The 27,525-nt window shown below is 34.2% G+C and overlaps 1 protein-coding gene across 1 annotated transcript; it reads right to left on the bottom strand.

Annotated features, from left to right (window-relative positions):
* Positions 1–1,028: 1,028 nt before the first annotated feature.
* On the bottom strand, positions 1,029–26,265 carry c1ql4a (complement component 1, q subcomponent-like 4). Its single transcript, XM_056449464.1, has 2 exons — positions 25,603–26,265; positions 1,029–1,390 (listed from the first exon to the last, which is right to left on the bottom strand). The coding sequence occupies exons 1-2, from the start codon at positions 26,143–26,145 to the stop codon at positions 1,211–1,213; spliced, it is 723 nt and encodes a 240-aa protein (XP_056305439.1). The 5' UTR covers positions 26,146–26,265; the 3' UTR covers positions 1,029–1,210.
* Positions 26,266–27,525: the final 1,260 nt, after the last annotated feature.

Raw genomic sequence — 27,525 nt, 5'->3', positions numbered from 1 at the left:
CACGTTTCTCACGGGGAAATGTTCCCGATGGAAAGTGAAAGTGCCAAGCTGCAGTTAAAGTCAACAAATTAAAAATGAAAGACCCAAAATTATATAAAACTCCGGAGGCAATGTGGATAGCGATGTGACACAATGGCATTAATTGATCTGTGCTATAACATGTAAAACGGGATCATGAAAGGAACTTTCAAAAAGCAACTCATGTAAACACCTTAATCATTTTATTGTCTTATTCAGATTAAGGCAAATAATTCAATTACTGATGTCCATGTAAACGTAGTCACTATTTAGATTAGGGCTGCACAATTTACAGTTTCAACATCGATATTGCAATGTGCACTTCGCAGGAATGTTTAGTTTATATGTTGGGATGATAGTTTACCAGGAGTTTACCACAGTTCAGAACACAGAGCGGAATGAAGAGCTTAATCATATTTACCATTTGCATGTGTGTTTAAGGCCTGTGACTGTGTAAGCATTCAGGCATGAGAGTTTAAAGTATTCAGGCACATGAAATTGTTTGTAACTCTAATGAAGATGTATTTGTTGAATGAAGACTATACAATGAAGACTATAAAGTGTTGTTTTACATTTGATTATTCAATTTCTATTCAATTTCATTCCTGTTTTCCCAATAATAATCCAGAATAACCTCCATAATCTTCCAGAATAATCAGTCTACATTAAACAATTCTTTCCAAATAGATGGTGAAGTTGTATTCATATCGCAATATAAAATTTCACAATGTCAAAATTTTCCAATATCGTGCAGCCCTAGTTTAGATGTCTATTAGATGTCTTCTTTTAAACACAAAATGGTTGCTGAGATCTGTCAAAAAAAAAATCTGATTTTGACCAATGTTCAGATTTTTTTTGCTAGAAATTTATGCAAATGAAAACAGACATTTGCATTTATATTTGCATATCTAAACAAGTTTATTTTAGAAAACTTCCTGATGCAATCAGTCTATTTGGAAAGTACTGTAAAGATAACTGTTCATTTTCCCACTCTGTTCAATCTGCAGTGTCTTGCCTCAATTTATGTCTGGGAGTAACAGCATGTCGGAAATCCAAAAGGAATTGGTTGCCATCGTGTCTGTAAAGCCCTTCTGCTCGGTATAAACCATGTCCGCTTCCTTCAAGCCTGTTGGGTGTGTGTGTAACTGTATGAACGTGTGTGTTTGTTCGTTCACAGTTCATCAGAGCAGCATCAGTCGGCGTAGATGAGGAAGCCGGAGAACGTGCTGTACTTGTTGGTGTTTCCTCCGTGGACTTTGCCTCCATCCAGCTGCACACAGACCTCGTCTCCCACGTCTAAATGCAGGATCACACTGTTGGAGGCGTAGTCGTAATTCTGGTCAGCATCCTGGGCGATAGCGCTGGCCCTCACCTGTCACACACACACAGGACAAATGAAGACACGCTTAGAGGAAGGACAAACAGAAGATTGCCACCATATTCCAGTAATCTGAAATGTAGGTAAAGAATGAAAACTATTGGTTATGATGTAGTGATAATCATTAGATCCAAGAGAAAATATATATTTTTTGATAGCATTTAGAGTGTGATTATGAAACAATGCAGGTTTTATTGAAATTGTTCAGTGTGTCATTGCAACTACAACTATATATATGTATACACATTAGATGTTGCCTACGCTATTGTTGTCTATTGGAAGGAATGTGTCAATAGGGCAGCCAATTTAGTATAGGGGTGCACTCCTTTGAAATGAATGTGAGACCAAGGTGGCCACTGGCCATCCAGAGCCAGAGAAATACCTATTATTATTTTTCAAAAATTATAATTTTTCATCACTTTTCTACATTGATGGATAAGTAATCATCCCTCCCTGTTAAATTTGATCTAATCCATGTCCTGAAACACACCCGCTCTCCTGCTTTCACTTCTAGTTCTAACGGAGGGAGCGAATCCCCTGTGAACGAACGACAACAATGTTCATTTAGCCAACAGTAATATGCTTTTCTAGCACCGCAGCATCTTGTTGTCATAATTCATTTACATTGTTAGCTGAGTTTATTCAACAAAACTAGCATAGGCCTAGTATTTATTGTGAGTTTGGTGCTGCTTTGCCTTATTGTCAGTGACTGTATTATGTAGAAAGAGACTGTATTATCATAAATACCTGTTTAGCACAAATGCACATATTGATCCGAATGCGATATCTATGTGTGTGTGTGTGTGTATATGTATGTATATGTATATGTATATATATATATTTATATATATATATATATATATATATATATATATATATATATATATATATATATATATATATATATATATATATATATATATATATATATATTTAATAGGTGGGCATAGATAATTATTCTTAATCTAGATTAATCTCTGAATTAATCTAGATTAAAATGGCTCATTTGAATTCTGCCTAAGGCATTCAGAATATGTGTGCTACCCAAATAATAAAGCTACGTTCACACTGCGAGGCTTAGTGTTTTTTTGCATGATTGTTCACACTGCTCTTATAAATGTGGCCAATGTCAAATTTTCAGTGTCAACAGATCTTGTTCCTAAACTGACCAGCATGCGCAAAAGTACAGATACGGACAGCATAAAATGTCTAATTATGCACACAATGTGTATCCTGTATGAAGTAAGCACGTTATCAGAACATGCTTATGATTATTACTCTTTTCACAGACAATCGTTGTGTATTTCACGAACTGTAAAGGGTTGTTCTGCTACTACTAATGTGTATTTCGGCATTTGAGACCTAAAATAAGTTTCTTGTGATTGAAAACACTGATCATTTGTGATTTATGACATCTGCGGTGTGTGGCGCTCTGACCAGCGCTGTAGTGAACTCATAAAGGGTTAATGAGCAGCATACTAAACTGTGAAGGCAGAGTTGGTTTATCGCCGTTTGCAGAGTTATTTAATTTCACTTTGTTATAAACAGCAGACATGTGCAGAAGGGAGGTTTGGGTGCTCGAGCACCTGCCTTTTTTCTCTCAGAGAGAAAGTTCTCCCTCCTTTGTACACGGTTCCCCTATCCGCAACACCCACAACACTCTTCAGCTTCGCGATCAACCCGTGCCTCAATCGTTAACCAGATTAGTTAACAAGCACCAGTTTTGCCTTCAAAATCTTTTTCAACATGAACAACCAACTTTCTGTGGTACAGTAATCGCCCTGTGTGCCATTCTACCATGCTGCTGAGAAGTAGATGATGTTTGCAGCACAGAATGATGACGCATGCCGCTCGAAGATTATGTAAAAGTCACATGAAATCCGACATAACCGTTCACACTGCGGTCACATTGCAAAACATCAAATCTGTGTCTGATTTAAGACTACATATGAAACTGGCACAGATCTGACCTGAAATGATCAGATTCCATGCGGTTTTGGCTGTTCACACTGTCATCACCTGAGTCGAAAAATGAAAATGAGGGGAAAAAAATCCGATTCGGGTCACATTTGCCCGCAGTGTGAACGTAGCCTTCAGAACGGGTTTCTCAAGACAGGTGGCGCATTAGACCAAGGGCTCATCTCCTGTTTCCAAAATGCATCACAAACTGCTTGAGAACCTGCTCTACTATGATAATTGGTGACGAAAATAAGTAATGTTCAATAAGCTGTACTTGTGTTTACTAACTGTTTATTCAGTTAAACATGAATTTTGAACTGTAGGCCTACATAAGATTGAAACAGTGATTTTTTTTTTTTTAATTTTTTTGATCACCCTAATCTGACTAAAGTCATAACTAAACTAAACAAAAATGGAATTAAGACGTGGATTATGCATATATTAGTGGCATTATTGAAGTAAACAAAGCAATCAAACTATTCCCATCATGTAGGACTTTTTTTTGTTGTTATTTAAACATAAATACAAAAGTTAGATGTGGAAATTGAAATGAGAAAAGATTGTAGTTTCCAAAATTAATATTTTTTTATGATGTGTATCAACATTATGCAATGAAATATGATGATCACCACCCTGAATTAATGCTTAAACATCATAGTTTGTGACGTTGCTTCTGGTTTGCTTATCAAGCCCGGAAGAATGAAATAGTTTAGAAAAATCTTCATAAAATTTATTAAAAATTCATTATTTTATAAATATAGATTTATAAAATATCCAAAAATGTTTTTGTTGTTTCATGTTCTTTAAGCACAGATTGCATTCAGCAGTATTTTATATTATTATCATGAAAGGTGATATTAATAAATTAATAAATTAAAAAGACATGAACAGATCCAGATATATATATATATATAACATAATAATATTATATAATAACATAATAATTATGAATATTATTTTCTCAATACACTGCAAAAAATGCTTTTCCTACTTGGATTTTTTGTGTTCTTTTGAGTCCAAATATCTAAACATTCTTATATCAAGAAGCATTTTTAGGCTATCAAAACTAATTGTCTTACTTTTCAGAAATAATATGCCAATATTAAGTGTCTGCCAAAATAATCTGCCAATGGGAAAAGCAAAATAATCTTGTTTTTCCCTTTGACATAAGATTATTTTGCTTACCCCATTGGCAGATTATTTTGCTAATTTTAAGGAAAAAATCACTTAATTTTGGCATATTATTTCTTAAAACAAGACAATATGTTTTGCTTGTCTAGAAAATTCTTGATTTAAGAATTTTTAGATATTTGGACAAGAAATGAGACAAAAAATCTAAGAAAATCATTTTTTTGTAGTGTAGCATAAATGTTAAAATAATTGTAATACAAATATGGTGAATAAATAAATAAATGTAGAACCCCTTTTATTAAAAGATATCCAGAAAAAAGATAAAGCTTAAAAGTATTACAATTTAAAATATATATATTATTCTTTAATTCTTCTTCTTTTTTAATATATATAATTACCCAACCTAAAATTGTTTCAGTTTATTATACCTATACAACTAAAAACATATAATGACAGATAAAGCTTTATATTCTAATAATAATAATAATAATTATAAATCACTTACATATTTTATAAATTGACAAAACATAATAAATTGTCATTTAACAATTTTCCTGTTAACAGAAATAAATATTATCCATAACATATATTATCCAAACTAATCCATTTTAATCATATTACTAAATGAACAACTGAAAGACATTAAGACTAAATGTTGCATAACAATAAAAACATGCTCAACATGCTCTCTTGACATAAAAGGCCCAGTCATTATTAAATGCGACTTCTTGTTTGACAAGAAGGACTGGTGGGGGTTAAAAAGATGAAGCTCCAGATAACCTGCTGACCTCCACCTCCATCAGAAAATACTTGCACCCTCTCGTATTTATCCAGGACCATCTCTACACCTATATGGATAATGCTAAATTTGTACCACATATCCCTTCTTCATATTGACCTGTTGCATTTGATCGCAAATGCACGTATCATGCAAAGCGCGATGAGACTGTTTACTGGAGACTTGCACTCATTTAAATTCAGCTTGAGAGATCAGCCGTATTGACTCTCAGCAGTGGATCTCAAACTTGTTTGTTAACATTTTAAATTAAGATTAGTCATGTGGTCGGACTGATGAACATTCCTGCATAGAGATGCAATTAAGAAGCAACAGGTCAAAAACAAATACTGTATTTAGGTACATATATCTATGTTAAGTATATCATTATTAGCCCCCCTTTAAATTTCTTTTCTTTTTTAACTATTTCCCAATGATGTTTAACAGAACAAGGAAATTTTCACAGTATTTCTGTGTGTTCTATTTCAAAACAACAAAATTAAAAATATAGATATTAAAAATTTTTGAATACAATTAATAATTGTTATTATTTGGTACTTTTGCTGGTATCAGTAGATAAGAATTTCATTGTGAGAAATCTGTCAGCAAAATAATAATAAAACAAACTCCATAAAATTAAGACTCTTAGTTTTGACAGATATTTTTGTCCTCTGTAGACCTATGTGTAAATAAAAAAGACAAACATGAGTTAAGCTATAACTCAAAAACACTCAAAATAACTTTTAGTTGTCATTATTTGGAAAAAGATATACAGTTGAAGTCAGAATGAACCCCCCTGAATTATTAGCCCCCCTGTTTGTTTTTCCCCCAATTTCTTTTTAACGGAGAGAAGATTTTTTTCAACACATTTCTAAACATAATAGTTTTAATAACTCATCTCTAATAGCTGATTTATTTTATCTTTGCCATGATGACAGTAAATAATATTTTACTAGATATTTTTCAAGACACTTCTATACAGCTTAAAGGGACATTTAAAGGCTTAACTACATTAATTAGGTTAACTGGGCAGGTTAGGGTAATTAGGCAAGTTATTGTATAATGATGGTTTGTTCTGTAGACAATTGAAAAAAATATAGCTTAAAGGTGCTAATAATTTTGATCTTAAAATGTTTTTTTTTTTTTAATTAAAAACTGCTTTTATTCTAGCCGAAATAAAAAAATAAGACTTTCTCCAGAAGAAAAAAATATTATCAGACATACTGTGAAAATGTCCTTGCTCTGTTAAACATCAGTTGCAAAATATATTAAAAAGAAAAAAAAATTCAAAGGGGGGCTAATAATTCTGACTTCAACTGTATATATATATATATATATATATATATATATATATATATATATATATATATATATATATATATATATATATATATATATGACTATGATCAGGGGGTTTTCCCGGTGGTCAGTATGCAAATTTTTTTTTAATTACGAAAATTATCATTTTACATCACTTTTCTATATCGATGGATAAGTGAGCACATGGGAATTGCCGACAAAGAGCAAGTGTTTGTGTGCATGGAAATGTATTATCCTCCCTCCCTGTTAAACTTAATCTCATCCATGTCCTGAAACACACACCCTCTCCTGCTTTCACTTCTAATGCTAATAGAGGGAGCGATTCATTAGTGAATGAATCTCTGTTATGCACAACTTGTGTTAACCATCGATGTCCCTGCGTCTCAGTGTGCACATCCACCTTTCTGATCTAAATGGTATATAACATTTGTAATATTCAATAATTTAGGGTGACGCAGACACTGTTATGTTATCAGGGATATCAGGTTATGTTGTCAGTCTATAGCGATCGGTGATTGGCTCCTATACTAGAAGGCGGGCTTTATTCACCATATAGTGATCAATGATTGGCTCCTGTACTAGTAGGCAGTGGGAGTGACATGTCTTATGTATTCTAGAGTCTTTGCCATTAAATCACTTAGCCGACAATAATAAATAAAGTTTCTAGCATCAGCGCCTTGTCATATTTCATTTACAGTGTTTGCTGATTTTATTCAACAAAACTTGCATAAGCCTAGAATTTAGTGCAAGTTGGTGCTACTTTGCTTTATGGTTAATGCAGTAAGTGACTGTATTATCATCAATAGCTTTACTTTTTTACAACAAAAGTTCGTAACATACAAAATCTAGAAACGAAATCTTACCTATGAAATGTTCTGTCTTTATGCATTGTTTTCTTTGTTTGCTCGTTACTACACTTGTACAGAGCGCAAGAGACCAGCATCTTCAGATTGGCTTTGGTCTTGACAAGTGCGGTTGAATGACTTTTGTCCTTGGAGCACTGTACAAATGTGACGGCGCTATTGGCGCATGCTCAGGGTCCATATGCGATATCTAGTGTATATATCTATGACAATATTATAGCAGACAATATACATTACATACCCCAAGCATCTGAACTTTTTTACCAGCCTAATTTCCAGAGCATCTTGAATAAAATACTGTAGCAAATATGCTTTTTTCACATCTCATTTTCAGAATAACAGTTTATTTATTATAACTGTAGACTGTAAGTATAAACTACAGTACTATAGTACTACTATAGTAACTACTGAACCCATCATAAAATATGTAATGATTTTATTAGTTCTAATGGAAGCTACATGGGTTTTGTTGGAAACTATAATGGTCTACTGGTCTCTTTTGGTCTATTTTTTTGTAGTCTGTTGGTGGTATGATGAAACCAATAAATCCTAATGGAATTTGTCCCAAACACACTAAAAACATTAAAATGTACTGGTATTAATGGTTAAAATGTTATGGTTTTAACAGTATTTGTAGTGCAAGCCAATAGACAGGCTTTATATTACTGTTCGAATCATCCATCAGGCCACATTGTGCACCTCCATGGAGCATTTGTTTGACAGCCCTGATTTAGACATTATCCCTGTGATATTCTGTCGTCATTTTTAGTATATTCTCCATTATTATAAATGCAAAATGCAGGCGCTCGTAGCAGACAGATGTCAGGTAACAGACAGTGATTGTCAGGCGTTTTGCTCGGCCGTGTTATAGCCACTCAATCTCTGTCAGGTTTCCTAAACATACGGAGCGAGTCTATCCAACAATAAAAACAACTAAGATATGCATAGTGTCAGTAAACATCCTCATACAACATGCCATCACTCACTCAAATGCCTCTTGTTTTATTAGGCATGTTATTCCCTTGAGAATCACCCACAACCACAGCCCGCATAAAACACAGACTGACCCCAGACAAAGATAAACTCCCTCCCATATCCATAATCTAATAACCCCACTCCATTACCATCACGATACTGTCAACATCCGCATCACGTCCTGACTGGAGACTGCAGCCATTTAGATGCGTTATTGAATAACAATCTGTATAATGATGTTAGGGAGGTTTACGACACAGTGCTGCAGGACAAATATATCAGTTTTAAATTGATTTTGGATAGCAGTGATAGATATTTGTCATTTGTAATTTGAGAAATATTCCTGTACATCGTCAGAATTTAAATAAGGGCATGCATGTCTGTATTTGCAACTAATAATTATGATTTTACCTAGTGATCAATTGATATATAGCATTTCAATCGAAATCTATTTTTTATTTTATGAGTTTAATAGTTTATATGTGCGTAAGTTAATTGTTTAACAATAAAAACAAATAATATTTAAAACAATTTACATTCATTAAAATAGTAGTAATGTTAATTAGGAAGGTTATGTTTTAAGGACAACTAAAATAATAGTAATTATTTATTATTTGTCAGAATTGTCACAGTACACTGTAGAAAATTCTATGACCAATAAATCATGACTCCTGACAACATACAATATAAAAATTGCTGGGTTCCACACAATCATTTCATCTTGTCTCAACACACATTGATTAAATAAACTGAATGGTTTTTACAATTTTATGTGGATTAAACATGAAACAATTAAGTTGGGTCTAAAAAAACCTCAAGAAAGTTGTTTCAGCTTATTTTAAATAAGTAGTTTGAACATGCAGCAAAAAATATTTTTGAGTGTATGTTCTAATGTAAGTTATATCTTATTTAACTAAATAAATCATGTTCCTAGATTAATTTAAGTTCTACAAGTTGTTTAAAGTCAATTTAATGTAATGTAAGTTGCAATAACTCTTAAGGTTAATTGAATTCAACTTAAAATTGTAAGGCAACCAGTAATGTTTATTCAGTTGTATATAACTGCAGACTATAAGTATAAACTACAGTACTATATTCACCTTATTCTCCGCGTACGAGCAGGCGCAGCCATTTGAATCATTTTGGCTCGAGACTTCCGGTCTCATTCACTTCCATTCATTTTTAGATGTTAACAAACAACTTGTTTTGCTGCTTGGTGTTGCAAACTGATATTTTCTTATTATTTTATTTTACTTAGTCTGTATTGTCATGCAAACACTTGTTTGTAGAGTAAGTAGTTTGACCGTTTTCTGCCGTTTATTATTCCTAGTCATTTCTCCCATAGGCAGCTGAATCGGACAATCTAAAACTCTGAATCTAAAACAATCGCAAAAACGAGCGCACTTCTGCATTGAAGAATAAGGTCAATAGTACTATAGTTACTACAGAACCCATAGAATATGTAATGCTTTAATAGTTATAATAGAAACTACATGGGTTTTGTTATAATTTAACTATGATATCATTTATTTAAGTATAGTGGGTCTAATTCTTTGTAGTTTATTGGTGGTGTGAGGACAGCAAAAAAATCCACTGGTGAAAAAAATGCACTGGTTTTAATGGTTAAAATGTGATGGCTTGTAATGGTTTTAAACGGTATTTGTAGTGTAAGCCATTGGAACTTATGTGATGGTTAATTGCTTTACTGCAGGCTTTATATTACTGTTCGAATCATCCATCAGGCCACATTGTACACTTCTGTGGAGCGTTTGTTAGCCTTGATTTAGACATTATCCGTGTAATATAATTTTTTTTAGTTATACAAGTTTTTTACCGTCAATTTAATGTAATTTAGGTTACAATGACTCAAAAGCACTCAACTTAAAAATGTTAGTCAACCAGTAATGTTTATTTAGTATAGTAGTATTAGTATACCTTTTTTAATTACAATATATTGAATATGAATATAAAAATTGAACTGGTATACTGATAAAGTAATGATATTCATGATGATGATGATGATGATGATGATAATAATAATAATAATAATAATGGTTATGATGGTAATAATACAAAAGCAATAAATAGATCAAAATTAATCAAGATCTTGGCCTGGGAAATAAGCTATTTTTAGTATTATAATTCTATTAAAAAACTCTAGTTCTAAGAGACTGAATAAATGCTGCCATTTACACTGTAAAAGATGCTGAGTTCCTTACAATTCCTCCATGTTGTCCCAGCACTAATTGATTAAGTTAATTTAATTGTTTTTTTATAAATTTAAGTGGATTGAACATAAAACAATTAAGTTGTCCCACCAAAAAATTAATGAATAGTGTTGATTCAGCTTACTTTAAACAAGTAGTTTGAACAAGCAGCAAAAAATCATTTCAAAAATCAACCTGAAGATTTTTGTTTAGTTTGGATGTGTTTGCCTCAGACAGTTGTGTTGGGTTACCAGTCCCTCGAGAACCCCCTTTTTCAACTATAACTCACACACTCGCAAAAACAAAAAAAAAACTGAGACAACAACACAATCTTTCACATCCAGATCTAGTGGCTACACACAGTTCTACAGCAGTCCACACAATAATCTATAGCCTATACAGACAGCATAAACCCTGTCATTAGCAGTGCATGTTACTAAATATGTTATTTAATTATAACATATAAACATAAACCACATTAATCATGTTCCTAGCTTAATTTTTCAAGTTATAAAAGCTGTTTAAAGTCAATTTAATGTAATTTAGGTTACAATAGCTTATAAGGTTAATTTAATTCAACTTAAAAATGTAAGGCAGCCAGTAATGTTTTTACAGTTTTTCTCAATCGCTTTGGCTTAACATTTTCTAAACTGTGAGTGCAAATGACAAAACAGTTTGCTGAAACTTTATTGCATGTCTGCAAAATGTAGTTACTCACCCATAACATTTCATTAGTGCTTTAAAGCCTAGTTATTATGTCAGTAATTTGGCCAAGGCCACCAAAACATAAAGTGTTTTTGTCATTGTGTGAGCTACACTGGTCAAAATGATTAGTTGTTTTTTCACCAAGATTAGATAAAAAAAATCTGATATGAAGTGAACGATGAGGTAATTGTTCAGAGATTTAAACTTATTGTTTTGAAAAATAAAAATTTAAATCTGAAATTGACCCAAAGCAATTAAGAAAAACTGTAAAGGATATAGTGCAATTATTTTTATTTCAGTTGCAATAAATTAAACATGAATATGAATATTAAATTGAACTGGTATAAGACAAATGATAGACATGATAAGAATAATATTAGTGGTTATGATGGAAATAATAAAAAGATCAAAGCTAATCAAGATGTTGGTCTGAGAAATAAGTTATTTTTAGTATTATAATTATATTTAATGATGACAATGATACATTTTATTAAAAAGATAAATAAATCTGAAATTCTAGTTTTAAGAGTGAATTGATGAATAATGATGAATAAATGTTGCCATTTACAGTATAAAACTGCTGGGTTCCTTCATGTTGTCCCAGCACTAATTGATTAAGTTAACTTAATTGTTTTTACAAATTTAAGTGGATTGAACATAAAACAATTAAGTTGTCCTCCCAAAAAACGAATGAATTGTGTTGATTCAGCTCATTTTAAATAAGTAATTTGAACAAACAGCAAAAATCTTTTTTCCAGTGTAGTCCATATTACAGATCTGCAGTTATATTTCTAAATGTGTAAATGTCTTTTGCCTCAGACAATTGTGTTGGGTTACCAGTCCCTCGAGAACCCCCTTTTCCAACTATAACTCACACACACACACCCAAAAACTGAAACAACTACACAATCTTTCACATCCAGATCTAGTGGCCACACAATTCTACACCCATCCACACAATAATCTATACTGAAAGCATAAACTCTGTCATCAGGAGTAAATGTTACTAAACAGCTATCAGTGCAACAATTATGTTTTCCTCACAGAAATATGTTACTGCAGTTTCAATGAAAATGATGTAAATAAAAAATGATGAAATGTAAATATCTGAGGTTATCGATAGCTACGACTCGCACTTCATTTCACATCTGACAGTGACGGCCTGCCCTCTTCTTCTTATCGACACCAAGCGTATGTCATTCTCCTCATTATTTTGGCTAAGTGAGCAAAGGGGCAACTTCTCCCTCCGGCAGACCCCAATGTTCAATACGACAACGTGAGCGGTCACTTTAATTAGCAGACATCCGGCGAAGACCGTTTAAGACCTTTCTACACTCCCATTGATTCTCGTCTTGTATTTTTTGGGATCGGTTTCACCGCATCGGAACACCCGGGGTTTAGACGTCTCCCGCAAAGTCTGCTTGTTAGATGCTTCCCGGCATTTATCAAATATAAGTGATATGAAAGCTTGTCTTGGAGGCAGAGGAAAAGAAGCATTTTAGGATTACCGCTGACTGCACTGGAGATGGATATTGACATGAGAGCCGACTACTTGTGAAACGCCACGCTGACTTGATCTCAGTGCCGGCAGCGAGCAGGGACCATCGGGCCTGTTGGGGGCTTGTTCTGCCAGGCCTTTTCATTACAGTGAGGGGAAGGATAAAGCGGGGGGCATTTTGTACATAAGCAGAAGCGAGCGCTGGGAGACAGTCAAGGGCTGAAGGAGAAAATCGGAGGGGGAGGTTAGGATAACAGACTGATCAAGCAAGGCTATTTTGTGAGAGCAGCGAGATGCAAGGGTATATGAAGTCTTGTTTTTATCAGTGGTGCTGTGCTCCGGTGGTAATAAAACTGACAGGATTCATTCTCGGTGATATACAGACCTCTTAGAGCGGAGACAATGGAAAACTAGCTCTTAAACTTACCTAAGGGACCGAACACACGGGAAGGGAGGGAAAAGACTAAAAAATGGAACATTTATTGAATCGCGCCATTTTTCCTCAAAGGGAGAATAAAATTTGTTTAGCTCCTTTTGAGAGTTGTGCTTAATTGGCATACTGTATGAGTGTGGCGTTGCATACTAATGGTCCAAGGATACACTTGATACAAGCTCAGTGACCAGACTGTAGGTTTCCTCACTGTATGAATACAGGCAGTCGGAGTTTAATGGTAAGAAAAATGACAGTAGAGTAGGGGCACGGATTGTGTGTATATAAAAAAATAAGTCTGTCAATGACTGCAACTGAAACTTAGGCAGCTCATGGGTTTCCTGTTCCCTACCTTATTAGACAATGACTTTGCAGGCACCATTTGTACATGAAGGCACCTCGTGGGACTGATTTTGGACAGAGTTCTGAGGCAGCATAATATTTGAATAATTTAAAACAAAATAAAGAATAGATGATTGCTAACATATAAATTTCTCAATAAATTGCATCACAAGTTGGTGAAAAATCACACATTTAGTAACAAACTGGACTATAATTGCAGCATAATAAAGAAAACGGTCCAATCCTGAGGGAAGTTCACACACACGTGAAGCTTTATAAACTAATTTCGAGAGGATCATGTGCTATGATTGACCACGGCTGGTCTCGCATCATCGATCACTAACCAACCAATCAGACGTATTCCAATGCATATAAATAGTCCACCTTCCTTACTGTTGTCATCCTCATTTTTTCGCCAAAACACCCTTCCAGCCTAGCTCCTTCCTAAATCCAATAGCAGGGGAGTTCTCAAAACCTACCAGAGCTCAGACTCCCCTCTCTCCCTCCAGTCTAAACGGGCTTGTAGATCCGGGCTCTCTCCTTGCAGCATGCCAAATACGCTTTTATTCATTCAAGCATTGGCTAAGTGTGAACTCTTGAAAGAGAAGTTCTGCACATGCAAAACAACATTGTGTTCATTTAACTTATCTGCATACCAAACCAAAAGACCTGTGCAAAACTTACTCATGTACCATTACACTCCTAACATTCACACATGACTTATCAAACAAGTATTAAAATAATAGGATATTTCAATGACAGCTGGGGTTCAAAAAAAAAACCTCTGGATTTCATTGATTATCACATGCCCACACATTTTAAAATATATTTCAAGAGTTCACACTTAGATATGCTTGGCATTTAAAGCAGGTTTGGCATGCTGTCTCGGGAGAGAACCCTGAGCTCGGAGATATTTGAGCCCAGGGCTCCCGCCCGGTCAATAATCATATCAGGAGATCTGAGATCAGGTAGGTCTCGAGACCTCCCCCTTAAAAAAAGGGAGGAAAAGGAGGGGATGAGGTGGAAGGGGGGATTCTTCCAAACGAAGATAGAGCAGTAGGAAGAAAATGATCCATTTATAGTAAACTAGGATCACTCTGATTGGATTATTATTTATTACAGATGAGTGGTCAGTCGTGCTCAATCATATCACGTGCTCCTCTCGAAATTAGTTTATGAAACTTCATATCTTCTGTCTGGTTTGTAATCACATGAGAGTAAATAAGTTTGGGTGTAATCTTAGAAAGTTTTATTAATCGAACTAAAATGAACTTTGGTGTCATTTGTGTAAAAAAATATAAAGAGCTGCACGATACTGGAATTTGGTACCAATTGGTACTGAATTTTTATGAATGTCCATTTCCTGTTAACATTTGAGCACTGTTGAACACTTTCTTAAACAGCACTGATTTGTCAATGTGTTCACATGCACAACAGAAATGACTGTGATTGGCTGTGAAGGTCATCAGTTCACCAAACTCTCCGCTGTTTACTGAGTGTAACCACAGGTACAGGGACACTGGAACGTTTTAAAGCAGCGATTCATCAGCGGATCACTCGTATGTCAGCTTACAGACAAACCAGCTGATCGACGTGACTTTAAAATGCTCCAGTGTCCCTGTATGTGTTGTTACAATCATCAAACAGTGGTGAGTTCGGTGAACTGATGACCTTCACAGCCAATCACAGTCATTTCGGTTGAGCATGTGAACACAATGACAAATCAACTGTGCTTAAGAACGTGCTCAACAGCGCTCAAATGTTAGCGGGATATGGCCGTTTATAAAACTTCAGTATCGATTGGTACCGAATTTCAGTATCGTGACAACACTGAGGGACTCAAGTCCAAATTGAACTCTAATGTGGTTTCACTAAAATATCATTGCAACATGGACCAAATATATCCAAGCAAACCAAAAACATGACATAATGTCACAATATGTGACCACAAAAGGCGAGAAAGCTCATGCATACCTGTTTTTCTTCATCAAAGTTTCAATTCTGCTCATTATAATTTAACCCATCAGCAAATCTTTGTTAGTGTTAATGACAGATTTCAGAATTCCTTCTGCTGTTTTGGCACCTTAACACATTCATTAGCACTTCACAACATCCTTTGATATTCTTCATCCCAAAATATACATTAAAATGCCAAATACATTTATTTGTATCGTTAGGTGCAGATTGAAAAATGACAGGGTGAACTGTAAGCAGGTCCAAATGTACCAATTAATAAATAAATTAGGAGAATCAAATCACAAGGGTGAACGCATCATAAATGATTTATCGTTTATTTTGGGAATAGTCTCCCTTAAGCTATTGACCGCCAATGAGATTTAATGAGTATGTCATATATGCATTCCACTTTACTAATTTTTTAATCAGATAATAATATCTCCCATAAAACTATTTGCCAATTACAGGCCGTGCTGCAATTAGAGATTACTACAATTAGAGACTACCAAAGACACTCATTATATTTCTACCGGACTATGTACATGTCACTGCACCGAGAGACATTTATTAGAGCAGGTACTGGTCATTAACAGACAGGCGATGGCATTTTTAACACTAGCGTGTGAAAGAGCTCGACCTTTTGGAGGTCTATTAAAAGAGCATGTGACAGGTGAAAAAGGGGGAAAAAAAGAAATGGTGGAACGATTAAGCAACAGAAAGGACGGAGTGTACATTAGTCTGCTTTGAACAGCTTCAGCTAAGATTTTGGGATCTGATGGGCCATAAATTTAAAGATTCACAGCACAAGGCGCATTAATGATGAGGAAGAAGACATGGAGCTGCTAAATCACAGATGATGTATGACCTTAGTGTCATATTTTAACTTGCATTAGCAAGGCAAACAACTCATTATTCAACAAGCACAATAAAAACGCCAGCAATAGCACTAGCAGCATCATATCCTTTTAACAAATCTCTTCGTATGTTTCTAGACCTACATGCAGTGATTCCATCAGACAGCAGAGGTTATCTGACTTATACAGCATAATAATTAGAAGTTATTATTAAATGATGTGCAATTTTTGACCCTGACGACTCTGAGCTTTTTTTTGAGGGTGGGATTTGACAGGTAAAAATCTCCTCTAAGAAATGTCTTAAGTTGTAGCAGGTGCTGTGATACAGTGGCTAAATGCACTGATGAAATTTCTGCCTGAATCTGATTCAGTGGGCAATATACCAAATTAATTACAAGAAAAATGAAGATGGCCTCATTAAATATTGAAGAGGGCACAATTATGATCACACCACTAATCTTTTCCATCTGTTACTGAACAAATGAATTATTACTGCATTCCTCAAAACTCCATCTAGGTTTACTGTAACATATCGGTGCCCTCAAAAGAGTGTAAATATAGGATTTGTATTCAAATAAACTTAAATGTACAAATCCTACATTAAAAGGCAGATCAAAATGCAGGTCTTTCTTTAATTATTGGCGTGTTTTAGTCCAAAATTTTATTTTTTTTCTAAAGTACTTGTTGTAGTTGTGATCTTTATGTAAACAGAATTTAAATATATACAGTCGCAGTCAGAATTAGCTCCCCTGAATTATTAGCCTCCCTGTTTATTTTTTCCCTGATTTCTGTTTAACGGAGAGAAGATTTTTTCAACACATTTCTAAATACAATAGTTTTAATAACTAATTTCTAACAACTGATTTATTTTATCGTTGCCATGATGACAATAAATAATATTTGACTAGATATATTTCAAGACACTTCTATACAGCTTAAAGTGACGTTTAAAGGCTTAACTAGGTTAATTAGGTTAACTAGGCAGGTTAGGGTAAATAGGCAAGTTATTGTATAATGATGGTTTGTTCTGTAGACTATCAAAATAAATATAGCTTAAAGGCGCTAATAATTTTGACCTTAAAATGGCTTTTAAAAAATGTAAAACTGCTTTTATTCTAGCCAAAATAAAACAAATCAGACTTTCTCCAGAATAAGAAAATATTATCAGACATACTTTGAAAATGTCCTTGCTCTGTTAAACACCATTTGGGAAATATTTAAAAAAGAAAAAAAATTCAAAAGAGGGGCTAATAATTCTGACTTGAACTCTATGTAAATATAAATGTTTTTTTATGTAAAATAGTATGTTGTAACTATTTTAATGTCCATTAAATATCAAATTTAAATTATAGATACACATTTAAATAGGTTTATGTATGTAAATGTAAATAAATAGATACATAAAAAAATAGACAGATTAAAAGCTGTCAGTTTCACTATATATTTACTGGATTTAATAAATGTGGGTGAGTGAAATGTATTTTTTTAATTCTATAAATTTCTGATAACATTTCTTCCAAAATTCCAATGTTTTTTGCAGAAAATGAATTTTAGTTCAAATATAACATAGAAAAAATAGAAAATTATTGCAAACCCCAAATATTGATTCCCAACATCATCTAAAGTTAAAACATTGGTGCTTTATGGTGTCTAAAAATACTTATTTTGTTTTAAAATAAATATAAAATATAATCATTAGCTACAATAAAATAAAAAAAATATATGTTTTCTCAAATGCATAACTATAAATAAAAAGAAAAAATATTTTTTTTCTATAGCTATTAGGGTTGCACAATATAACTTTTCAGCATCAATATTGTAATGTGCACATCCCCAATAGTCACAACGCAGGATCTGCCATGTTGAGTTGGGATTGTACAGTTTAGGATCATATATTATTATATTGGAATTATACAACCACATTTGTGGAGTTACTGTAGAGTTTAACCTAATTGGAGTAAAAGTTTATCATTTGTACATGTTTTAAGCGCTAAAACCATTCAGACACAATATTTAATAGAAAAAAAATTATTGAACTGTTTAAACAGTAAAGTCTTTGCGGTGTTATTTTATGTTTGGCTTTTTTTTTTTTTTTTTTTTTCAATTTCTATACATGAATACAATTTGACTACCTTGAAGACCATAAAACCCTGTTTATTTCACTCTTTACATTATTATATTATATTACCTCTTTTTACATTTTACTCTTTACAAATATTTACATTAGGGCTGCACAATATATTGTTTCAGCATCAATATCGCAATTGGATCATTCATAATAGTCATATCGCAGGATTTGCAATGTTGAGTTTGTATTATAATTTATCATTTGCATGTGTTTTTGATGCCTAGAATTGTATAATGACCTTAAAAGCAATCAGGCGTAAGAAATTGTACCATTAGTGACTTTAACAATGATTAATTTAATGGAATTTTATATTTATCATTCCGTTACTGTACTTGAATACTGTTAGACTTGGAAAACGATTAAACACTTTACTTTTTCTTGATTCTATTTATAGATTGTTATGCGTGAAAATACTCACAACACTTGCAATTACAGAAATGCACTGAAAATAGCACTGAACACAATGAAAATGTGTCAGGGGACCCCAAAAGGTTTATAGATTGTTTATTAAATTTCATGGCAATGCACACCCACTGCAGAATCATCCCAATCGATCTAACATTATAAATTCTTTATAAATAGAGATATTCATTTATCAGGTTTAATTGTATTCATATCGCAATATACAGTTGAAGTCAGAATCATTAGCCCCCCTGAATTATAAGCCGCCCTGTTTATTTTTTTTCCCCAATTTCTGTTTAGCGGAGAGCAGATTTCTTCAACACATTTCTAAACATAATAACATAATTTCTAATAACTGTTTTATTTTCTTCTTTGCCATGATGACAGTAAATAATATTTGACTAGATATTTTTCAAGACACTTCTTGTGACATTTAAAGGCTTAACTAGGTTAATTAGGTTAACTAGGCAGGTTACCTTAAAATAGGTGTTAAAAAAATAAAACTGCTTTTATTTTGAAATAAAAACAAATAAGATTTTCTCCAGAAGAAAAAATATTATCAGACATAATGTGAAAATTGTATTGCTCTGTTAAACACCATTTGCGAAATATAATTAAAAAAGAATAAAGAATTTAAAAGGGGGCTAATAATTCTGACTTCAACTGTATATCGCAAAATAAAAAAATGTCACAATGTTATATTTTTTTCAATATTGTGCAGCCCCATATTACATTTCATGCATGATCTGTTCCCCTACAAAATCATGCCAATCGATTGAAAATTAATACATTGTTTCCAAATGGGGCTGTTCAATTCTGGTGGAATTGTGGTTATATCGCAATATATATCACAGAAATGCTAAATATCGGATGTCAGATTTTTCTAATATCGTGCAGCCCTAATAGCTATATATAAAGTGACTTTCAAAAACTTTCAGAATCTTACAGTAATTGAAGAATAATCCATATACAGAATACTAAAATGTATAGTTCTACAGTAGGTCTTGCTGACTTGACTTCTCCATAAATTTCCACCTCCATCATTTCCATTTCAGACAAAACCAACGGATGCAAACTAACAGAGCATTCGACAGTGACAATCCCACTACACTCCTGGGACACTTTAGCCTCACATGTCTGAGGTCCGACAACAAGCCGACCATCACAACTTCACCAGCCGCTACCAAGAGACCAGCTTTCACTAGCTGTCAGAAGCAGCGCGCAGACAATGATCAGCCAGATGGTCACAGGTACGACAACATGCAAGCCACACTCTAGAGGATACCGCAGATACTTTTTTCCCTCTTAATTAGCACCCTAACATTCACAGAGAGTCATAATCAGCAAACAAATGCCAATGTCAGCATCCAGTGTTTTTACAAAAAAGACGGCTTGTTAACCCATCAATCCATGACACGTTTGGCGTTTCTCCATCTGTCCTTAGCTCTGTATTCATTTATGGGTCCATGTGTACAAGGCTCCCAGAAGTCTCGTGTCTCTGCCCACTGTCTGCAGCTTTCTATTAAGTCATCTGTCTTCCTTTCCTCCCCTGATCTTTCTGTCAAGCATCCTGGGTGATTCTACCAGACTCTTAACTGTCATGGCTGCCCTTGCGTCCTTCTCTCAGTCCATCTCACAATTCACTTGTGCACTTGAGCTTGTGGGACGCCCACTGGGGTGCCATATTGAACAAGGCCTCCAGAATGAAGATACAAGATGACGGTGTCAAGACTTATTTTCAAGATGGCGGATTAAAGCGGAGATATATTTTGCTTGCTTTTGTCATCTATCTGAGGATGTTCACACTTGTAGGTTGGTTCTTTTAGTACAAACTGAAGGTGAAAGGTAAGAAGGTGAACCATTTTTAGTATTCACTCAGCAGCAATCACACTTTCTGTAATATCTACAAACTATGCTGTTTGCTAAGTTAAACACTGATTGTTTGAGTACATTGTGGGACGGCATTTTTATCACTTGAGAACTTAAGAGCTTATAAAATGTGTTGAGTCATAACAACATCAGAATTCCTCTGCAGGATGTCAACATGACGTCAGATTGACGTTGTACCCCAATGTTGTGGGATGTTGCATTTTTGTTTGGAAATGAAAATCGAGTTGATGTCAGAACCCAACATAAGGTCAATGTCAATCGTCGGACAGATGTTGCATTTTGGTTACTTTCCAATGCAACTTATATATTACCTATCTATAAGTAGATATTACCAATATGACGTCTATCAGACGTTGGATTTTGGTTGCCAAACCTGATGAATAAATGTCAGTATTTGAGGTCAGTATGATGTTGGTTTAAGATGTTGGCTCGATGTTGGACATTGGCCACTTTCCAACACAACCTAAAACCAACAAAATACCAACGTCATTTCACGTCATAATTGGACATAAAAATAATATTGTCCTTAGATGCTGGCGACCTAAATCTAACCTAATATTAACGTCTTATGATGTTGTGTGTCTGCTGGGAACAAATGTGTTTCAGACATCTGCATTGAGTCTGCATTACACAATATTTGGCCAAACTGGTTAAAATATGATGGGTTAGTTTTTTTTCATTAAATGTATAGCCTAATTTTTACCCATATTTGGGTTGAAATAACTCAGCATTTTTATATTATAACTATGACCATAAAAACAGGTATGTTCAACATTTTTGTAAGGTTGCAGTTTGTGACATCTGCATATTTGTTTTTTGATTGGTTGATTTTGATGCATTTGGATTGTTGCATTCATATTTCAGTATATCATAACCCAACATGGATCAAATATGGACAAACTCAAAGTTGGGTTTATTTTTTTAAATAAATATAAATTAGATTTTATAACTCGTAATTCGTTCATTTCTGACTCAGCATTGGGTTAAAACAACCCAGCATTTTAGAGAGAAGGTTCGGATGGCAACTTGCTCCAGAGTTTGTTTTAATCAAACTAAACCTGTCAAGTGTGAACACACCCTTAGGGACTATGGACTTTTAGAAGTCAGTTCCCTTAAAACACTTTTCTTTGGGTACATAAAGTTTAATTAAAAGCAATATTAGCATTAAAATGATTTCTGACATTTTCAAGTTTTATTTAGGGTCATACTTTTCAACGTAATATTTTAAGATCTTTTTACATTAAAACACATTAAAAACACACACACACACACACATACAGTACACACACATGCTAAAGGGGGGAAAAGCACAAATTAAGAATAAATAAAGGAAAATGTTTATTCCTGTATTTCACAAAATCTAAAAAATTATGCTACTAAACAAAATGCCATTAAATTTAATAAATAAAATGATAGTATGTTCTTTGCTCAAATCTATTCACAAAAAGGACAATAAACAAATAGAGTAGTGTTTGTGATTCAAAATATGTATGCAAATTAAAATGTAAAGTATACAGAAACTACACTGTAAACAAAGTTAAAATGTAATAATTTTGATTGCAACTGTATATTTTTAGGTGTTTTTTTTTACATGCATTTTTTTATTTCTCTTTGCAATTTGGGCTTATTAGAACCTAATTAGAATAAAAACCCAAGCATCATCTTTTGATATGATGTACTTTTAGAGAAAAATTGTGTCCATATATGTGGACTTATGGTCCGAATTTACATAAAACTTTTTCCTGAAAATTTTTTAATGCATAATTAAACTTACTATCAGAGAGTAAAAACTAATTTTTCCCCATTTTGGACAGTTAAAAATAGTGTTTGGGACATTTCATATGCTGAAAAACAGTTGCAGGATGACACTATGTCTGTAACAAAATATAAAACATTCAAAGTATTTTAAATAGCCACTTAAGAGCTAAAATGTGCTGTCCACATTTGTGGACACTCAAGCCCTAGGAGGTTAAAATGAGTGATTCAATGCACCACTCATAGTGAGAGTCACTTGCAATGTTTATTGCCAGCTTGATAGCTGAATCTTTGTTTTTATAAATACGATTGGATGAAAGTTTGAACTGAAGTAACAATGAACCTTTTTAATAATTAATCATGCATCTCTATTTTATAACATTGGACAAAAAGAAGCTATAAAAATCTGTTATTAATAATCGGTAGCCTCTAAGTGCCATTGGATGAAGCAATGCCCTTTTACAGTGCTCAGCATATATAAGTACACCCCTCACAAATCTCTCATTTAAAATATTTTTTTAATAGGATGCGTTACAGTATTATATTTGTGCATATACAATAGATTAGTCAGTACTGAAGTCAAATCTGGAGCTAATCTAACAAAATAACTTACAATAATGGTTCAAAAATTAGTAGAATTTCTATATGAAAATTTATATGTTAGAGATATTTTTTTGCAAGATTTTGCAGGAATTTAAATGTATCATCTTTCCATTTCTAAAGATGCTCTGGAACTAAAATATTATTTTAATAAATATATCTGTTTAATAAATCTGTTTTGTTCAAATGCACCAATATATATTACCCATATTTACTGAGAAATGGATAAAAATATTCATTTTCAAAATGGGGTGTACTCATTTATGCTGAACACTTTACAGTATATTTAAGTCTTAAAACCTACATCCAGTCATAAATAAAGTTACACAATGTTGATTCTCCACTTCAAAGCCTTTGGGAAACTGCCCTATAATATTCAATAGGCTTAGCTGTTTGAACATCATTTTGTCAGCATTCAAAAATAACCTTTTACAAATTAACATAAACCTCCTAATCCCAACGGACCATTGTCTGCTTTCAGATGACACTTCTGAGAGTTCCAGTCTCTTAACATCTGTCAAAAAAAAATCTAGCATTCTTTTCACTTTTCCATGCTCTGTACTTTCTATTAGGCTGCAAAATCCTCATCCTATGAGCTCTTAAAATCTTATAGGCAATTGAGACTTGCTTTGCAAATGGACTGTTCACTGTGCGCTCAGGGAAGTATCAAACAATTCCATCTGCAGTTTATTTGGAGTAGTGAGCATTAACCCGCACACTTCTCCATTACATTTCAGACCCTACAGAAGAGTGAAGCAGGGCCACCTGATGTGTATGAAATGGACGTAATTGAGTGGACCGAAAAGATAATTAATGAGCAATCAACGGACATGCAATAGAAGGAGGGACACGTACAGCATGCAGGGGATTCAATCTAAGAGTTATGAATGATTTAGCAGAGGAAGCAGACTTGCATGACAATACAGATCTGTACAGGTCAGACCAATTTAATCTACTATCGCTCTAATCACATTTACAGGTGGTCTACTGTATTAAAGCAGAGTTTTTTTAACAGAATAACGATAGGCTTTCATTGCACAGTCAGATACAAATAAATATTTTATAGAGTGCTTGGGTGAAACTGTTTGTAAAAAAAAAAGTTACGATTTCCCCATCAAATAAAAAGGTGCAAGAATGCGTCTTGATCCACAAAGGTCATACAGTCACTTAAAACCACTACAGATAATTCCTTTTTTCCTGCTCATTTCCAGCCTTCAGAATTTAATTAACATCAAGGGAATGAATGACTGAGCATGGAAGCTGTCATTTTTTTTGTGCATTCATTATTTATCTGATGCACAAACTGGCACCAGACCACACCATGGCAGTATGACTGCTGAGTCGTGTGACACATGTTAGGTGATGAGTGAGATGTAAATGTGCTGTTTGTTTCAGTTATTAAATTGTCAAAACATATGGAGAGAATTTGATATTAATGTGGCCGTTTCTGATCCACCGTGCAAAACAACTGTGTCCAATTCGAGTTGATGTTATTTAATGTTGGTATTCAGTTGTATAAATTAAAAGTACAAAGCACATAACACAAGTATTCTGACTCATGTAGATGAATCCCAATGGGGTGAAGACAAACTAATTTAAGAAAGTACTTAATTTACTGCACACATAATGTCCAAATGAATGGGGCAAAATGTAGTTAAAGTGGCAATTCAACCAAAAATTAATTCTGTCGTCATTTACTTTTATGTTTTTACATGTGTAACAGAAATTTAGGAAATTATATCAGGTTTTTGGATTTACAATGAAAGTCAGTGAGGTTCATTGTTGCCTTGGACCCTATTTCCTTCCCCCACAAAAGAAATCCTAAAAATATCTCCTGTTTGTGCTGCAGAAGGAAGAAAGTTGTACATGTTTGGAATGGCATGAAGATGTTTAAATGCTTACAACATTTTTTTACTACTTTGGCCAATTAAGCCGAATATTTAAACTTTTAAAATTCATGGAAACTTTTAATTTCACAAAATTGTTTGTTAAAGAGAACAAAAAAATGCTCTTAAAACTGATAAAATGTCTTTGTGGAACCTAAAATGGTTCTTCTTTGGCATCACTATGAGAAACCTTTTTGGGACTTTTTTTAAGAGTGTGAACAGAAGACCCTACTCAGTGTTTGTACTGCAAAACTTCCCTTACGGTAAAATACATTTTACTGGACTGTCCTGCTTTTTATGATTCCAGAAGGCTTTTTATGAATTGAACTTTCTTAAGGACGTTTTTAACAGAGAGAATTTTAGAATTTGTATCATGTATTAACACCAAAAATCTTATTTATGTAAATATTTATGTGTTGTTTTTAATTGTATATTGACTTGGAAATGTTTTTGCCATAAAAATAACCTTGGTTGCTGACATGACATTAAATAAAAAATACATTACATTAAGAGTGTCAACAATGTCTTACCTGTCCGTTCTTCTTGAGGTCCGCCCACATACTGGTCCCATCTCCTCCTCTCATCAGGACATGGTATGTGAAGAAGTAGATACCAGGTAGAGGGCATGTGAATTTTCCAGTGCTGGGCTCATAGTAGTTGCCCACATTGGTCACCACATCATCAAACTTGAGCACATCAGTGCCTTCATGTTGCTTGCGCAGCCCTGCGTAAAAGGCAATTTTAGGACTGTAGAAGGACGGCACGTAACCACCAGGCCCAGGACCTGGGGGTCCTTGTGGACCTGGCTTCCCAGGCTCTCCTGGTGGTCCTCGTGGACCAGGTGGTCCTGGAATCCCCGGAGGTCCCCGATACCCAGATTTCCCTCTCCGGTTTGGAAAATCAGGAGGTGCGGGTGAAACAGCAGTTAGCTCCTGGCCCTGAGATGTGGTGTAGGGGTCACAAACCATCCGACAACTTCCTAGCATTTCATAATGGCTTCCAGAGGTGCCGGCTCCTCCTCCTTTTGTACTGTGCACCAGTAAAGGGATTGTGACCAGAAGGATCAGAACCATGGCCACACCCACAGCTGCTCCTATGACACGCTTGCGACGGCTGAGCCGGGAGGCAGCAAGCGTTAGAAAGTCCTCCTCTCCTTTGGGTGGAATGGTGCCCGCCAGTGTGAACAGAGTTTGAGAAAAACTCGCTAAAGTGTGAAAGCAAATATGTGTTTGGGTACAAAAGAATAGACACACCAGAGATATCTATAGAGGAATGAGGCCTTTGGGGAGAAGGATACGAGATGAATTTATGGATGAGACAAGGAAACCAAGAAGAGCGTTGAGCATACAGAAAGGAGAGGGTGCAATGGGACCTGTGGTAGGACAGAGTGAAGAGCGAAAAGAAGATCTACAAGAATGAAAAGGAACAGTGGCGGCTGCAACGGAAAGGTGTGGCACAGGAAAGAATAAAAGATGATAACAGGAACACAAGGTGCCTCTTGGCCACCTTTCTAAAATTTGGACACTTGGAACACAATGCAATACAGACTATTTAAAGTGTTGTCATTTCTTGAATAATAACTATACTGATCTCCTGATGTATCTCCTTGTTGTTTAACGTTAGATCTACAGTGAATTCTCCAATGCACAGAAGATGCATCAAGTTTCTGTTTTGCATAAATGACAACAACCCGTTTTTGTTTTTTCTACTTCAAATTCTCATCCACAAAACGTGCAATTGAATAACTCTGAAACCAGTTCATAAAGGGCTAAATATAAACAGAAATGTATGCTAAACAAATTTGAATATCCAGCTAAACATTGGACAGATATGTCAAAAAATAAATTGATGCACTAAAATGCTCCTTTCACAAATAAATTTGTCCAACACTTTGCACCGAAACCTGATGAGCTAAAATGTATCGATCCTTTGGATTATTATTATTATTCATTTATTATTTTAGGGACATATGAAAGACCCCTGTAGATGCTCTGATGGGACTGGGAAATTCCACAGAAACAGAACTGGGGGAGGAAAAACATGAAAAGACAATAAGGGAAATTTTATATCACGTCCACATTACAACTACATTTGTCACAAGCACATACACCGTGTGTATGCTGTTTTCTAAAGTTATATATGAAATTGAGCAAAATGAAAGTGTTTTTGCAATAGCCTACGTAAAGTGCATCTAAAACAGTCTGTTTTATTTTATATTATAATGACCCCTAAGTGCCATAGTTGCAGTTAACAGTTTTTTTATGCCTTAACAGATATATGTATACAAACACACACACACACAGACACGTAAATGGAATCCATAAAACAATTAATAAAACAATGCTTCAAATATTGTACAGTTGTTTAAAACAGCTAAATAACTGTGAAAGTGCACTAGAGACACTTACCCTCACTTCGGTGTCAATGGAGATATTTACGATAAAGAAAATTCT

This window comes from Danio aesculapii, chromosome 23 (genome assembly GCF_903798145.1).
Source record: "Danio aesculapii chromosome 23, fDanAes4.1, whole genome shotgun sequence".
In the NCBI taxonomy this organism is placed as follows: domain Eukaryota; kingdom Metazoa; phylum Chordata; class Actinopteri; order Cypriniformes; family Danionidae; genus Danio; species Danio aesculapii.
Note: the sequence above shows the minus strand (reverse complement) of the source record. Positions and strands in the feature narration are given on the sequence as shown.

Excerpts from the sequence above, each read along its gene's own strand:
- c1ql4a (XM_056449464.1), bottom strand. The coding sequence starts at position 26,145 with ATGGTTCTGATCCTTCTGGTCACAATCCCTTTACTGGTGCACAGTACA. Across the intron at positions 1,391-25,602 it reads ACCTCAAGAAGAACGGACAG|GTGAGGGCCAGCGCTATCGC; the intron begins GTAAGACATTGT and ends TGTGTGTGACAG.